This window comes from Tenebrio molitor, chromosome 5 (assembly GCF_963966145.1).
Source record: "Tenebrio molitor chromosome 5, icTenMoli1.1, whole genome shotgun sequence".
Taxonomy (NCBI): Eukaryota; Metazoa; Arthropoda; class Insecta; order Coleoptera; family Tenebrionidae; genus Tenebrio; species Tenebrio molitor.
Genome location: NC_091050.1, coordinates 15,835,337 through 15,849,460, shown reverse-complemented (window position 1 = coordinate 15,849,460; position 14,124 = coordinate 15,835,337). Strand labels below are relative to the sequence as shown.

The following is a 14,124-nucleotide window of genomic DNA, read 5'->3' as shown; positions in this document are numbered from 1 at the left end:
CGTGTGTTGACGCTTCGTGAAGTTACAAAGTCCACTCATGATTTGCATAAGCTTTATCAAACCGCAGCACTCGCAATGGCTTTGCGGGGCATAAAAGTGCTCGAATTTGCCGGGCTGGCCCCGGTGCCTTTCTGCGGAATGGTTTTGGCCGATTTTGGGGCTAGCGTCTTACGCGTAGACAAGGTAAACCATTCATTCTTCATCCAGTTCCATCTCTAGTGGGCTGTTTATAGTTGCAGGCCAACACCGATCTGGACAGTTTGGGCAACGGTAAGCAGTCCATAGCCCTGAATCTGAAGCACCCCGACGGGGTCGAGATCGTCAAACGGTTGGCCAAAACAAGCGACGTCTTGATCGAACCCTTCAGAAAAGGGGTCATGGAGAAGTTGGGTTTGGGGCCCGAGATTCTCATGAAAGACAACCCGAGACTGATCTACGCCCGCTTGACGGGTTACGGCCAGTCGGGCTATTACTGCAAGAACGCGGGGCACGACATCAATTACGTGGGGCTGTCGGGGTTGCTGTCTCTGTTCGGGAGATCCGGCGAGAAACCGATTTTTCCGGTGAACTTTGCCGCGGATTTCGCCGGAGGAGGCTTGACGTGCGCCTTGGGGATTCTCCTGGCCCTGCACGAGCGCCACTCGTCGGGTTTGGGACAAGTGATCGACAGCAACATGGTCGAAGGGACCGCCTACCTAGGCAGTTGGTTGTACCGCTCGCAAAATCTACCAATCTGGGGCAACGAGCGGGGAAAAAACCACCTAGACACAGGGGCCCACTTTTACGAAGTGTACGAGACCAAAGACGGCAAGTACATGTCGGTGGGAGCTCTCGAGCCCCAGTTTTACGAAAAACTGTTGGAAGGCCTGGAACTGGATCAGGACGAGGTGTCGCAGTTCGTCAACTTCGAAGAATCGAAGATTTTGTTCGCGAAAAAGTTCAAAGAAAAGACGCAAGAAGAGTGGTGTGCGATTTTCGACGGGGTGGATGCATGCGTGGTCCCCATTTTGTCGCTGGAAGAAGCGCCGAAGCATCGCCACAATGCCGAAAGGAGGTCGTTCGGGGCGAATTCCGGAGTGACCGTGCCCAATCCGGCGCCCCTTTTGAGCAGAACTCCAGGAAAGGCGAGCGGGTTGAGACCGCGGCCCCAAGTGGGGGAACACACGAGGGTGGTGTTGAATGGGTTGGGGTACACCGACGATGAGATCGCAAAATTCGTGGAAACTGGGGTCGCCTCTTGTCACAATAAATCCAAACTTTGACAGTTTACTTTTTATAATACATGTTTTGTTGCTCTTCTTGTCTCATTTGTTCCAAGAGTTTTTTTGGATGCGACTTGCTCATCGCAAATAATTCGGCGATGTCATCGTGTCCTGCAAGTTCTTCCAACACTTCTTTGGCGGCTTTCAAGTCAAAAATCGCGTGATTGGTGCCCAGAACGTGACCATGAAAAAGAATTTCTTTTTGCTTGTTTTGCAGGTGAGTCAGCCTCCGGATCACGATGAACTCGAGGAGGTCAAAAAATCTAAAAAAATCCATGCCGAAAGAGGCTTTCAGGACGACTTGACACTGATGCAAAAACCCCTCCATGTCCCTGCAATCCTCAATTTCTCGCTTGACTCTGTCGAGATTTTCCACGAGAGCGCGCCACATGTTCATGATGTTGCAACCGTTGACCCAGTTGTGATTCACGGAGATGGTTTCCTCCAAATTCCAGACTTGGTGGTGCCATCCGGACGGCACAAAAATCGCCTCCCCCTGATTTTGAACCACTTCGAGGTGCGGTCGCTCGCGGTACGCCAGACTGATGTCGTAGGGTAGATTGTTGAGGGAATCTCGCATGGAATTTTCTTCTCCTGGAGGGAACAGGATCCACCTTTTCCGGCCACAAACGTTCGCCGACCAACTGAAAGAGTTGAAGACGTCTGCGTGGAAAGGCGTCCTTAAAACAAACAGTCTAGTGATATTGATTTTGACGTGTTCCCGGTGGTACCAAGTGTCAGCGCGACCCATGTAGACGAAGCGATAGTCGTCTTGGCCGTTCTCTACTAAAAATTCGTTCAACCAGTCGGAGGCGAAGTACACCGGGACTTGGTAGAAGTTGTCGTCTTTGAAAGTATTCTTCAAGTGCCAGTCTTTCAAGTATTGGGAGTTGGAGCGCTCGCAACCCCAACCGTCCAAGAAAGACGCAAACTTGCAACTTTCCGTACGCTGCGAGTTGAAATACCTGTCGTTGCAGTTGTAAATGGTGACGTCACAACTCCCGTAGTTTCTCTTCAGATACTCTAAATTAACGGTGTGGTCGTTCAACCACTTGGAGCTGGCCTCCCATGTGCTGGTCACATCTTTGATGACGCACGGTAGATTCGGTCGCATGTAACTTCCAAAAAAATCATCGTACGAAATTTCTTTATTAACAACAGGTACACAACTTGGATTAAAACGATTTTTTGAACAACTATCACATGATTTTGTGATTTCAAATTCCATTTCTTTTGAAAAACATTTTTGAGGTTATGATCGTTTTGACGTTTGATCGAAACGTCAACAACATAACCTGTCCGAAATTTGTACTTTAAAAACGTATTCCTACGCTTATTCTAATATAAAAAGGTTGCATCATGGGGCATTGATGATTGATATGGGTTCATAAAAACCGTCACTTCCCACCGACCCAATCAGAGACAGATGGATGGAGTTCAGGTCGCATTCACCAAAGTAGAAATCTTTGTACTTTTCCATGATTTTTGTGGCGTCCACGCTTTGTCGCTTCCCCCATCGCTTCTTTTTCGGACTGTCTGGTATCTTCCTGTACTTGGTGTTGATCAGGGTCATGTGAAGCTTGACGTTGTCTTGGTACTTCCTCACGAGTCCTGCCAACAACATCATATCAACTTCAAGTCGAATGGTCGCTCCCAAATACCTCTTTCGTAGAAATGATCAGACAATCCGTTTACCAACTGTTGCAAATTAAACTCCTCGTTCTCGTTCACGATCGTCGCGTTGGCGAACAGGATGTCAACTTTTTTCAAATTCCGGTTCATGCAATCGATTCCGGAAATCTTGATCTTCGCTGGACCGGCCTTCCGGATCAGGGGACTAAAACGCGAGTCTCGATTAAAACATGTCGACCCAAAACACGAACCTACTCGAGGATCATATTTTTGTAATCCTGTAACGCTTTAGTGGCTTCTAATTTTTCATGGTCGTCCATCAGCGCGAAAACCACCACGGTTAAGTGCAACTTGAGGGGGCTCTGGAATATCGATTCGTGCATGCCTTCGATTTCGTCGCCCAAAATGTTATCCTGAATTATTTTGTTTGGATGAGTCGTTCACAAACCGGTCTCGTCTAGAATCTACCTTAAACTTGGTGAAATTCTCCACGATTTCTGTGCTTAGCGTGGGGATGGAGACAAACTGCAGCGCCACAGTTTGGTCCCTCAGGTCCCCCAGCATCGCGTGAATCTCGTCTCTTGCCTCCACGATTTTTTCCTCACTTTCACCCGTGATCACCAGGTTGCCGCTCGTGGGGATCGATATGTGCGTACTTGTGCTGCCTTCGAGCGTTTTCAAGTCGAGACGTCGACATTTCGACAGTTTCGCGCAGTAAGCCCTGAAACGTGCAGTCGTGAATTTGAACAAAATTTGACCTGGACGGTTACCGAGGCAGACGGAAACTCGTAAACAACTTCCCTTGATCGTTTGTCTTGATTTCGTATCGAACGTTCTTTTGGGAAGCTGAAAAAATCAAAATAAACAATCCGACATAACCTCACTTTCACAGCTGACTTTCGTCCGCCTCTGATTTTTTACCGCGTTCGGGCACTCTCCTTATGTCGAAGCATTTACCGTCGATCCACATCTTCGTGGGCTTACAAGAAGCTAAGGCACGTTTCATTTTCTTATCTTTTCTTTTGTGATTTGTGTTATTGCGTTTCGAATAAATGAGACAATCCCATTATCTCGAATCGGGTGATGAACTCGACTCGCGGTAATCCGGGATGGAAAGCATGTGCAATCGCCCATTTCTCGTATAGTTGTGTAATTCGAGTCGAAGTGTCGATTTTTCATGCTCGTTCGGTGGAAAACGATTTGATTTGCCGTCACCCCCGGTGCCCCGGTTCGGATCGATGAGGTATCGGACCAAAACCGTTTCGCTCGAATGAGATTTGTTGTTTTGTTGCGTCACTTTCGGGGCTGGTGGCTGTGTTGTTTTGGCGGTGCTGTCGACGATGGCAACAATCAAAATACCGGAACAAAAAGTGATACTGTGCGGTGAATACGGCGTCGGGAAAAGCTCGCTTTTCCGGAGGTTTACGAACGACACCTTCGTCACGGCCACTGACAGGAAGTCCACCCTGGGGCTGGACCACTACGCCAAAACCTACAGAGTCAGCGACAGAGACCTAAAGGTACACCCCCTGAACACCCCACCCGCCAGCGTAACTTTGTGATTTTAGCTGCAATTGTGGGACACCGGGGGGATGGAGCGCGTCGCCTCCATCACCTCCAGCTACTACAAGTTCGCGGAGGCGGCGATTTTGGTCTTCGCCCTTGACAATCCAGCCTCGTTCCACGTCCTGTCGCAGCATCTGCTCGACATCGTCACCTACGCCGAAAACGCGAAAATTTTTCTGTGCGGGAACAAATCGGATCTGCTCGACGACGTGCCGCAGATCACGGACGCGGAGATCGAGGCGTTTTGGTAAAAAGGATCGCGGCGAGTGTGGATCGGTCATTGATGCGTGCTTTTGCAGCGAGCAGTGTCACAACTTGATCACGGGGACCTACAAGACGTCGTGCAAGAACGGCCAAGGTATCGACGAGATGTTCAGCGACATCGCATATCAGCTGGTGCAGTCGAACCGCTCGCGACTCGAGCTGCAGTCCATGGAGCAGCACGGCTTCAAGATCACGCCGACGGAGGAGACCGCGGAGGATTCGTGTTTGTGTTAGCTCCTCGTAGGGACGCGGACATCTAGTCTAGGGATTTTGAACGTGATTAACGACGTCCTGTAACTGTGATTATATTTTACAAGAAATCTCATCTATTTGTAGTTACGACGCTCTCTGTTCTCGTTGATGTGCACCGGGACTTTGTTCGTTTTTTTATAGCTTTTTTGCACTTGTGCTTGGTTGATTTTGTAGTGCCAAAGAAAAAGTCTGACATTTGTAATAATAATAAAACTCTGCAACGAATTCGTTTTTTATCGGCGTGGGAAAATAAAACCAACGATCGTTTATTTGGTAGGGCTTTATTTGAATGGCACACAACAAAAACGCACACTAAAGTCTACATAAAGCGTCAAGATTCGACTCAGATTACGTAAGAAATTACCAAAATGCAAAAATCTCGTTGATCCAGTTTGTTATTGATGATAAGATGTGGAATATATATATGTACGTTACAACAGACCATGTCAAAATCGAGTAAAATGAACAACTAATATCGAAAACAATTTTATTCTAACAGGAACACACCGACTAATAGAAAATTAAGTAAACGCTACTCTCAAGTACCTTTATTATCACTTGGCCTGTGGCCCTCTCACGGCAAAAGGTGGAAACCTTTCGGGTTGGCAGCAACAAAGTTACTAAAATCATCGGTCACAGCCACCTCGTTCGTCGATTTCTCATACAAAAGTGATCCTACATCTACGCTAGCCTAGTTAGTAATATCAAGACGAAAGATCTGAAGCTTGAAGAGTTAAGTACACCGATTGACAATTTGTACTTTGAATGGCAAGATTATTAAAAATGAAAATATTTTGAGCATGCAATCGAACAGAAAACGTTACGATGCATCGGTCAAGATTCATATAACAATCTCTGGTAGTGGGGAAATATTTCCCAGGTTGGTACATGAAGCCCGAACTCCAATGCCACCAAAACGGCAAACTCAGCTGCCACAAGTTCTTTCCTGTTCAGACGGAACGTGTTCTCGGTTTTCTCCAGCAACGTCTTGAGACCATCTCCTTTGACGTCGTTCAACTTCGCCGACAGTATCAAACTTGCGCCAGCACACAACTTTCTGTTTTGTTTGTTGATCAGTCCTCGCAATATCAGTTTTTCAAAATACACGTACGCTTGAGCTACGGTCACCAGATCAATGTTACATTCGGCCTTGGCGATTTTGCGCATCTCGCGCTTCAAACTGAAAAGAAATCGTCAGGGCGTCGTCTTGGGAGGCGTCGGTGTCGCTCACCTTCTCAGCTTGCTGAGCGTCAGCTGCACGTGCGGGAACTTCTCCCTAAACTTGTCGTTGATCTCCCTCTTCAGGTCGGAGGGCCTCACGTAATCGATCACCGACGTCATGTACGACGTGAAGGTCAGCAAAGTCCGGTGTTTTCCGGCGATCAGTTCCGGATCGTCCAGTAAATTCGGGTGGTAGACCAGCGAATTCGTGGGTGTGTCGTCTTTATTGTCGGGCGGTGGGGACGCCGCCACCACGTGAGCATTGGCTCTGACCGTGGCCTGATCGTAAGAGAACGACCTACGGACCAAACGAAATCGTCACCGCCGGCAATGACCACCACCGAAAAGCAAAAATTACTAAATCTACGAAGCACGAGTTAATGCAAGATTGTTTAAAAAACTACGGTATTAGTGCATTCGTCTAAATGTATCGAAGCAAAAATTTTGTTTACCATTTGTAGTCTGGTTGCCAGGTTAAAACTTTTGTCCTGCAAATCAAATACGGTATGAAATAGGAACAAAAACGAAAATAAAAGCTGGTTGTAAGTGGTGAGGAAAAGCGATTACCGAGCGAAAACGTGATGGGGCCGCTTGTTCACGCTGAACGAGACGTGTCCCGGCTCGGTGGGGTCGTCGATCGTGTTGAGTCTCTTCTCTCGGAACTCTTTCACGGGCTTGGTCGCCACCAACAAGTATCCGTACGAGAACTCCTGCAAAACGCGAGGCCTGAATGCCGCGCCTCGCCAACTATCGACACTCACCTGTCCGTCGGCTCCCTTCTCGACGCCCAGAGAGTCGAAGGGGTCGAGACCGTCGGTGGCCGACGAGAGGGGGCGCGTCCCCGACGTGGTCCTCTTCCTCCCGGACTCCCGTTTCGCTTCGCTCCTAAACCCCAAGTCAAATCAGGCCAAGCCCTCCCACCTCCGCTCCTCCCTTACCTGTTGCTCTTCTTGTACGGGATTATCGAGCACACCATGAACGGGATGTACCTCGACGTGACCATCACGATTCTCTCGTCCTTGAACCGGTGGTTCTTCGTCGCCTTGATGATCTTCACCTCTTTGGAGGAGGTCGATTCGGGGATGGAGGGTGGCGCGGGGCTGGTCTTGCACCGCGCCACCGACGGACCCAAACTCTCCGAGCTGCTGCCGTGGTGGTGGCGCTCGGAGTCGCTGCCCAACGAACCTTGATGGGCGATTCGCTTCCGAAACGTCGGGATGATCTTGCGCTCGGACGAGCACTCCCCGACCCTGAAAAAACGGACGATGACTTCCCCGACCTGAATCCCATCGATTTTTTTTTTATTTTATCTCCAAGTATCGCGATCTTTGGAAATCAGGCCAGTGGAAGAATCCGTCGCGTGTCCTCGCTTCGTGCCGCTAATTATTGGAAATATTTTGACCCAGAACTAACCAATTATGGGACCTGATCAGAACAATAGTCGATAAGTGTTTCGACTCATCCAAGTGTCAAGTGGCAATTATTGTATTGTTTGTCTACCTGGCGCCCACGGATTGGCCAATTTTTGCGCCCGATTTAAATTTCGCATTTCAGTAACATAACAGCTTCACGAGTCAACGTTGTCAGATTCTTGCAACATCTGCGACGTCACCGGTTTATTTTTACTCTGTTTCCAGCCGAAAACGAAGTAATTCAAGTCGTTTTCGCTTTTTAAAGCGCCAACGTTTGTCGCTTTTCCACATCGAGACCGCAAACAAACAAAAAGAACTTGACACGAACTCGGATTGTTTTCATGCGCGAAGGTCAAACAAACAGATTAATTTTTAAGTGCCGCTGTTTGCGGCTTTGCGTATCTCGAGTGCGAAAAGACGTAAATGCCGTACGATGATACAGATCAAATGATCCGATCATAAATCAGACAACGAGCGTCTTTTTTACCTGTCCTTGCCACTCTTGGCGGCATTTTCCTCGAGATTCGTCTTGATAGGGGTGATGACGCTCTCGGAGTCCGAACTCAACGAGAGACCGTCGACGTTGACGTGTTTCGATTTTTGAAACTTCCTCTTGGGGTGGACGATTTTCTCCTTGGAGTGGTCCGTGTCCGTGAAGCAGTCGTCCGGACCGTCCGACTCTTCGGCCAGGGGCTCGTCGGTGGCCCCCAAGAGGCCGGAAGTTTTTATGATGGCCCCGTTACGGGGTAGTAATGATAATCTGGTGTCCCTGTGACTGCCGTCCAGAGATATGTTTGATAAAAACGTTATTGCTGCAATGCGACGTCGCGAACGATTCCTTTTTAATGAAGTTGCCATTAGATTTTTTTTATTGCTTTTTTTGCGTTAAAATATATGTGGAAGTGTTGTTTGAGTGTTATGTCACTGATGATCCATTATTGACATAGTCCTTTTATTGCACATGTTTAATGATTTCCGCTTTAAACCGCATATATGGAATTCGATACTGTTCAACAGGAATAATATCAGCGATTTGCACATTTTCAGTCACTATTTCACACACTTTTCGCTTTAAAAAGTCCCCCCGTCACACACAGACCTACTGCCAAAATATTTACTTCGCACTGACAAGTGACACAATTGACAAACATTATTGCCAAAACTGCGCCGCGAAAAACACCAGGATTTAAAAATTGATCCGCAAAATGCCTCTTTAAAATACGACCGGATAATGTCATCGCCGCTATTTATTCACGAATTACGACCACTCAAAGATAAGGGAATTAACGATTAGAGATAACAACGGCTGTTAATAAAATCAGCCCGGACGATCGCCTCCTACACTACTTGTCAAATAGACGTCGCGTTTGACAGCTCCAGCGAAAACTACACGTCAGAAGGTATTAATTAAACTGCTTCAACAACACTCAAACATCGAGTCCCTTTTCGTCATCACTGTGATGTGAAAGTATGGTGAGTTACGCTTCAATTCCGCACCGAATACTCTAAATTCTGTTTGCAGTTTTTGGTTATAAAACACGCAAAAATGGCCCCTAAAGCGACGACAAACATCTTGAAGCAGCTCCGCGCTTTGATGAAGAACCCCCAATACGTAAACGAAACGATTGATGCGTACATTGTCCCTTCGAATGACGCCCACAACAGTGAATACTTGGCCGACTGCGATATGTTCAGGGCGTTCGTTACCGGCTTCACCGGTTCAGCTGGTACCGCCATCGTCACGGAAAAAGACGCTCTGTTGTGGACCGACGGCCGCTACTACTTGCAAGCGTCAGAGCAGATGGATTCCAATTGGACTCTAATGAAAGAAGGAATTCCTTCGACTCCCACTCAGGGTTGCTGGTTGGCCAAACATCTTCCGTCAGGATCGCGAGTAGGGGTCGACCCCAACATCTACACCTACCACATGTGGATGCCTCTGCAGTCCCAGCTGGAAGCGGCGGGTCACAAACTCGTCCCGATCACGAAAAACCTGATCGACGCGTTGTGGACCGAGAGGCCCCCGAGACCCACAAATGCGGTCCGCCCTCTGGGGGCGGAGTTCACGGGGAGGTCGGTCGCGGACAAGCTGGCCGCGGTCAGGGCCCAAATGAAAGACAAGAACGCTCGCTTCTTGATTCTGACCGCTCTGGACGAGATCGCGTGGTTGTTGAACTTGAGGGGCTCCGACATCGCCTACAATCCTGTCTTTTTCTCGTACGTGGTCATCCATCAGGACTCCTTTACGGTTTTCCTGGATGTCAAACAAGCCTCGAACGAGCTCAGGCAACACTTGACGAAAGAATCGGGCGGCAAGTTTGAGATCCAGCCCTACGAGGAGATTTTCAACTACATCAGACACCACACTCTCAACCTGGAGGGTTTCGCGTGGTCCTCCGAGAACGCGAGCTTCGCGTTGACCAGTTTGATCCCCGCGAAGCACCTCTTGGCGGAGATCACGCCGATTCCGCTAATGAAAGCCGTGAAGAACTCGACGGAGGCCAAAGGGATGAGGAACGCGCACTTGAAAGACGGCGCCGCTTTGTGCTGCTACTTCGCCTGGCTGGAGAAAAACGTGGAGAGCGGGACCATCACGGAGATCTCGGGGGCCGACAAGCTGGAAGAGTTCCGCGCGCAACAAGCCGACTTCGTGGGTCCCAGCTTCCCCACCATAAGCTCGGTGGGGCCCCACGGCGCCATCATCCACTACCAACCGCAACCGGAGACCGACGTCCCCATCACAACGAGCACCGTGTACCTGTGCGACTCCGGTGGACAGTACAGAGACGGCACCACCGACGTCACGAGAACTCTGCATTTCGGTACTCCCACGCAGTACGAGAAGGAGTGCTTTACGAGAGTCCTAAAGGGACAAATTAAACTGGCGACTTCCATTTTTCCCTCGAAGATCAAAGGAAATTGTCTGGACTCGTTCGCCAGGGAGTTCCTGTGGGACGTGGGGCTGGATTACGCGCACGGGACGGGACACGGGATCGGTTCCTATCTGAACGTCCACGAGGGACCGATGGGGATCTCGTGGCGTCCCATCACCGAGGATCCAGGTCTCGAAGCGGGGATGTTTCTGTCGAACGAACCCGGCTACTACGAGGACGGCAAATTCGGGATCCGTCTCGAGGACATAGTCCAGGTCGTCGAGGCCAAGCCCCCGCACAATTTCAGCGATCGCGGTTTCCTCACTTTCGAAACTATTACTTTCGCTCCCAAACAGACCAAGATGATCCTGGTGGACCTTCTGACCGACAAGGAGCTGGACTACCTTAACGCGTACCACCAACAGTGCAGGGACTTGCTGGGGCCAATTTTGACGCAACAAGAACAAGAAGACACCAGGAAATGGCTGTGGAAGGAGACGGAACCGCTGACGCGGTCCAAATGAAACACTCGCTATGCTTTTACGTAAACGATCAATGTTAAACATAACGTAATCAAATAAAACATTTTTAAGCGTGCTTCTTCTTTTTCTTTTTTTTCTTGGCGGCTTTTTTCTCGACCTTGACGACGTTCTGCGATGGCACTTTTTTGAGGGGAGTGCGAGGCTTCGAGCTGGCCGACGTCTCCGTAACGGGAGTCGGGACGCTCTGCCACAGGATCTTGTGCTCCTTCTTCATCTCGAGTTCGAGCACCGTGAAGATGCAGGTCAGGACGGTCTGGTAGAACTCGAGGAACGTGAGGGGGTAGTCCATGTTGACGATGCGGTCTTCTTGGACGATCAGCGGGCACACTTTGGCCAGACAGCGCACGATGTTTTTCGCCCCCAGGTGCCGAAGATCGAACAGGGTGGCCCAGCGGTGTTTGGCCCACTCGTCCATCTCGACGGGCTTGTCTGATTCTTTGTCAGAACTCGAGCGGCAGCGCAAGAGGAATACTCACGAACGTCGAAGGTGATGTACTGGGCGAGCGGCACGAAGTTCGCTCCGAACTGGGAGTCCGCCGGTCGCAGGTGCATCTCCAAGTGGCACAGCAGCGGCAGCTCGCCCTTTCTGGTGCAAGAGTTCTGCAAGAAAGTCCGAGCCGAGTGAGGCTCTCCGACTTTCTGGTACAAAGCGTAGACAGCTTTGATCGGCGCCAAGTCCAGATAGTTCAGCAGCAGCGTGTCTAGAATCGGGCGTCGTCAGAGAAACACTTCGCGCGTACTTACCTCGGTGGTCCGAAGGTTTCGCGAACAGCACTTCGTCGAAGAATTTTTTTACGACGAAAGACGAGACCCCGCCTTGGGACGACGAAGTGTCGTAGATCTCCTCCAGAGAGATGGTGCTCAGAGCGACCCCGACCAGCGACATCAAGAACTGCCAGAAGTAGATCGGCTCGAAGGGGCAGTGCACGTTCTCCACGCAGCTGTTGGGGTTCTCGCCCAGAATCAGGTCGGTCCCTGCCAGAGAAATCCCTGATCGGGAGATGTCGATGTCTTGGTAGAGCTGCCACAAGAACAGCCGGATCAAGACCGGTTCGTAGTGCAGCTGCGCTTTGGCCGCCATGCTGCAGTAGTCCCGATACAAATCCTTGAGTTGCGGCAGGAACCTGATGATGGTGTTTTTGATGCACTTCTCTTCGAACGTTTTGAGCAGCTTGAGTTTGTCGTCGCTGACGTCCTGGAGCTTGGAGAGGAGTTTGTCGACGTAGAACCCCACGTCGACGAACTCCGGCGCGTTGAAAACGGGGACGTCGAGGATTTGACGGAGCAGGTTGTGGGGCACGGACGACGCGGAACTCTCCGTGCGGGTGGGTTTGTCGTACTGGAAGAGCAGAGTCTGCTCCACGACCCTCCCGTTCCCGCAGACCAAAAGTCCGTCTCCGTGCTTGAAGTCGTCGTCCCATTTCCCCTTCAGCTTGAGCCCGCTTTCGTCCCCGAAGTACATAGTTCCTTCGCCGCTCCTCTTCCCTTCCGCCCACTCACCCCTGTAGATGGTCTGCACGGGGAAGGCAAACGTCGTGTTGTAAAACGCCTTCCAAATATACTCCCCCTTTCCGTGCATCGCCCCTTTGCTCCACTCCCCCTTGTAATACTTACCCCAAATTAGCCCCAGTCGCGTCTCTACACTCTACACTTACGTCGCTGTTTTCCCAAATCATCATCCCCCGACCGTCGTACTTCCCTTCTCGCCACTCTCCTCGATACTTCGCACCGTTCTTGTAGCATCTCAGCCCGAAACCGTCTTTGAAATCGTTGGCCCAACCCCCTTCGTACCAGTCTCCGGGTTCGTACAGCAGCCACCCTTCGCCGTGCTTCAAGCCGTTTCTCCACCGGCCGCTGTAGAACGTGGGGGTGGCCACGATATTGAGGAAGCCGTGTCCGTGGAACAGGCCTTGGTTGAACTCTCCCTCGTAGCGGCTCAAATCAGGAAGGACCATCGTCCCCTTGCCAGTGGGAAAACCGTCTTTGAAGTCACCCTTACCCGCGGAAAATAAATCACTCGGGAGGGTAGTCTAGGGAGAGTCGTACCTCGTAGACGGTGCCGTCGGTCCACACGTATCTCCCCTTCCCGTTCATTATTCTCTTGGAGATTCGCCCCTCGTAGGTGTTTCCGTTGGTGAAGATGATCTTCACCTCGCGCTCCTCCTCCATCAGGGGGTCTTGCAACGAAGACGACGCTGTGGACGTTTTCTTAAGAGACAACGCAATGAAACGGATTTAGAGTGGAAACGTACTGATCGGCTCGCTTCCGACATTTCTTCTTTGATGGTCTCCAGCGTGAAGGAGGCGTTCATGCTCTTCCCGAGCTTCTTGTCCACGCTGCTTTCGCTTCTCCTGTCCACGTTTCGCAAGCTGCTCACGGTCTTCTTGTCCACGTTTCGCAAGCTGCTCTCGGTCTTCCTGTCCACGTTTCGCAAGCTGCTCTCGGTCTTCTTGTCCACGTTTCGCAAGCTGCTTTCGGTCTTCTTGTCCACGTTTCGCAAGCTGCTTTCGGTCTTCTTGTCCACGTTTCGCAAGCTGCTTTCGACCTTCCTGCCCAGACTGCCGCTTTCGGCTTTTTTTTCTACGTTACGCGCGCTACTTCCTTTTTTGCGGCTCAGACTCTTCGAGCTGCTCTTCCTGCTCAGGACCACCTTCGACCCCGACGTCGCCGTGACCTCCGCGTTGACCAGATCCTCGGCTTTCAAGTCCTTGTAGTCTTTGACGAGCCCTTCGTCCGATACTTCTACCACTGGCTCTTCCTTCGGTTCGACGATGATCAAATCTTCGATGACGTACTGCACGATCTGGTTGAAGAAGTTTGTGATGACGTCATCCATGCGCTTGATCTGGGGAAAGTGAAGCGCGTCGACGTCCGGGCTTTCGACGTCCGGGCTTTCGACGCTTTTGATGCTGGCCGGGGCCACGCTGTCTTTGGATTTGTCGCGCTCGGCCGACGACCGCCTCGTCGACGACATTTCGTCCTGTCAAACCTGTCACAGGAGCGGATCCGGGAGGACACTCCGTGACTAATCAGATAATGAAGTAAGCGTTGCACCAGATTAACAACGCCTAGGAATGTACATACGTCGTATTAATACCA

The 14,124-nt window shown here is 50.4% G+C and overlaps 7 protein-coding genes across 11 annotated transcripts; 3 read left to right on the top strand and 4 right to left on the bottom strand.

Annotated features, from left to right (window-relative positions):
* The first annotated feature begins 46 nt into the window (after positions 1–46).
* Positions 47–1,295, top strand: Amacr (Alpha-methylacyl-CoA racemase). The gene is made up of 2 exons (XM_069047249.1): positions 47–183; positions 234–1,295. Exons 1-2 carry the CDS (start codon positions 76–78, stop codon positions 1,260–1,262), a joined length of 1,137 nt encoding a protein of 378 aa, XP_068903350.1. The 5' UTR covers positions 47–75; the 3' UTR covers positions 1,263–1,295.
* JMJD4 (jumonji domain containing 4) lies at positions 1,258–2,490 on the bottom strand. The gene is made up of 2 exons (XM_069047248.1): positions 1,994–2,490; positions 1,258–1,942 (listed from the first exon to the last, which is right to left on the bottom strand). The coding sequence occupies exons 1-2, from the start codon at positions 2,488–2,490 to the stop codon at positions 1,267–1,269; spliced, it is 1,173 nt and encodes a 390-aa protein (XP_068903349.1). The 3' UTR covers positions 1,258–1,266.
* On the bottom strand, positions 2,393–3,951 carry LOC138130648 (activating signal cointegrator 1 complex subunit 1-like). Of its 2 annotated transcripts, none has more exons than XM_069047256.1 (6): positions 3,816–3,951; positions 3,665–3,740; positions 3,363–3,615; positions 3,150–3,307; positions 2,924–3,099; positions 2,393–2,873 (listed from the first exon to the last, which is right to left on the bottom strand). In XM_069047256.1, the coding sequence occupies exons 1-6, from the start codon at positions 3,898–3,900 to the stop codon at positions 2,620–2,622; spliced, it is 1,002 nt and encodes a 333-aa protein (XP_068903357.1). In that variant the 5' UTR covers positions 3,901–3,951; the 3' UTR covers positions 2,393–2,619. The 2 variants fall into 2 exon arrangements, with proteins under 2 accessions (XP_068903357.1, XP_068903356.1); XM_069047255.1 differs by having other exon boundaries at positions 3,792–3,928.
* A 270-nt stretch (positions 3,952–4,221) lies between these two features.
* On the top strand, positions 4,222–5,201 carry RabX6 (RAS oncogene family member RabX6). The gene is made up of 3 exons (XM_069047259.1): positions 4,222–4,414; positions 4,463–4,707; positions 4,760–5,201. Exons 1-3 carry the CDS (start codon positions 4,235–4,237, stop codon positions 4,956–4,958), a joined length of 624 nt encoding a protein of 207 aa, XP_068903360.1. The 5' UTR covers positions 4,222–4,234; the 3' UTR covers positions 4,959–5,201.
* Positions 5,202–5,241: 40 nt separating this feature from the next.
* LOC138130639 (CDK5 and ABL1 enzyme substrate 1-like) lies at positions 5,242–8,753 on the bottom strand. Of its 2 annotated transcripts, XM_069047243.1 has the most exons (7): positions 8,097–8,750; positions 7,136–7,447; positions 6,959–7,082; positions 6,765–6,907; positions 6,650–6,685; positions 6,208–6,495; positions 5,242–6,156 (listed from the first exon to the last, which is right to left on the bottom strand). In XM_069047243.1, exons 1-7 carry the CDS (start codon positions 8,465–8,467, stop codon positions 5,811–5,813), a joined length of 1,620 nt encoding a protein of 539 aa, XP_068903344.1. In that variant the 5' UTR covers positions 8,468–8,750; the 3' UTR covers positions 5,242–5,810. The 2 variants fall into 2 exon arrangements, with proteins under 2 accessions (XP_068903344.1, XP_068903345.1); XM_069047244.1 differs by lacking the exon at positions 6,650–6,685 and having other exon boundaries at positions 8,097–8,753.
* A 170-nt stretch (positions 8,754–8,923) lies between these two features.
* Positions 8,924–11,079, top strand: ApepP (Aminopeptidase P). Of its 2 annotated transcripts, none has more exons than XM_069047237.1 (2): positions 8,924–9,077; positions 9,132–11,079. In XM_069047237.1, exon 2 carries the CDS (start codon positions 9,156–9,158, stop codon positions 11,004–11,006), a length of 1,851 nt encoding a protein of 616 aa, XP_068903338.1. In that variant the 5' UTR covers positions 8,924–9,077; positions 9,132–9,155; the 3' UTR covers positions 11,007–11,079. The 2 variants fall into 2 exon arrangements, with proteins under 2 accessions (XP_068903338.1, XP_068903337.1); XM_069047236.1 differs by having other exon boundaries at positions 8,936–9,082.
* LOC138130630 (radial spoke head 10 homolog B-like) lies at positions 9,857–13,999 on the bottom strand. 2 transcript variants are annotated; one of them, XM_069047221.1, is made up of 6 exons: positions 13,277–13,999; positions 13,071–13,232; positions 12,680–13,018; positions 11,769–12,633; positions 11,501–11,725; positions 11,016–11,453 (listed from the first exon to the last, which is right to left on the bottom strand). In XM_069047221.1, the coding sequence occupies exons 1-6, from the start codon at positions 13,997–13,999 to the stop codon at positions 11,071–11,073; spliced, it is 2,697 nt and encodes an 898-aa protein (XP_068903322.1). In that variant the 3' UTR covers positions 11,016–11,070. The 2 variants fall into 2 exon arrangements, with proteins under 2 accessions (XP_068903321.1, XP_068903322.1); XM_069047220.1 differs by having other exon boundaries at positions 9,857–11,453; positions 11,501–12,633.
* Between the last annotated feature and the right edge of the window lie 125 nt (positions 14,000–14,124).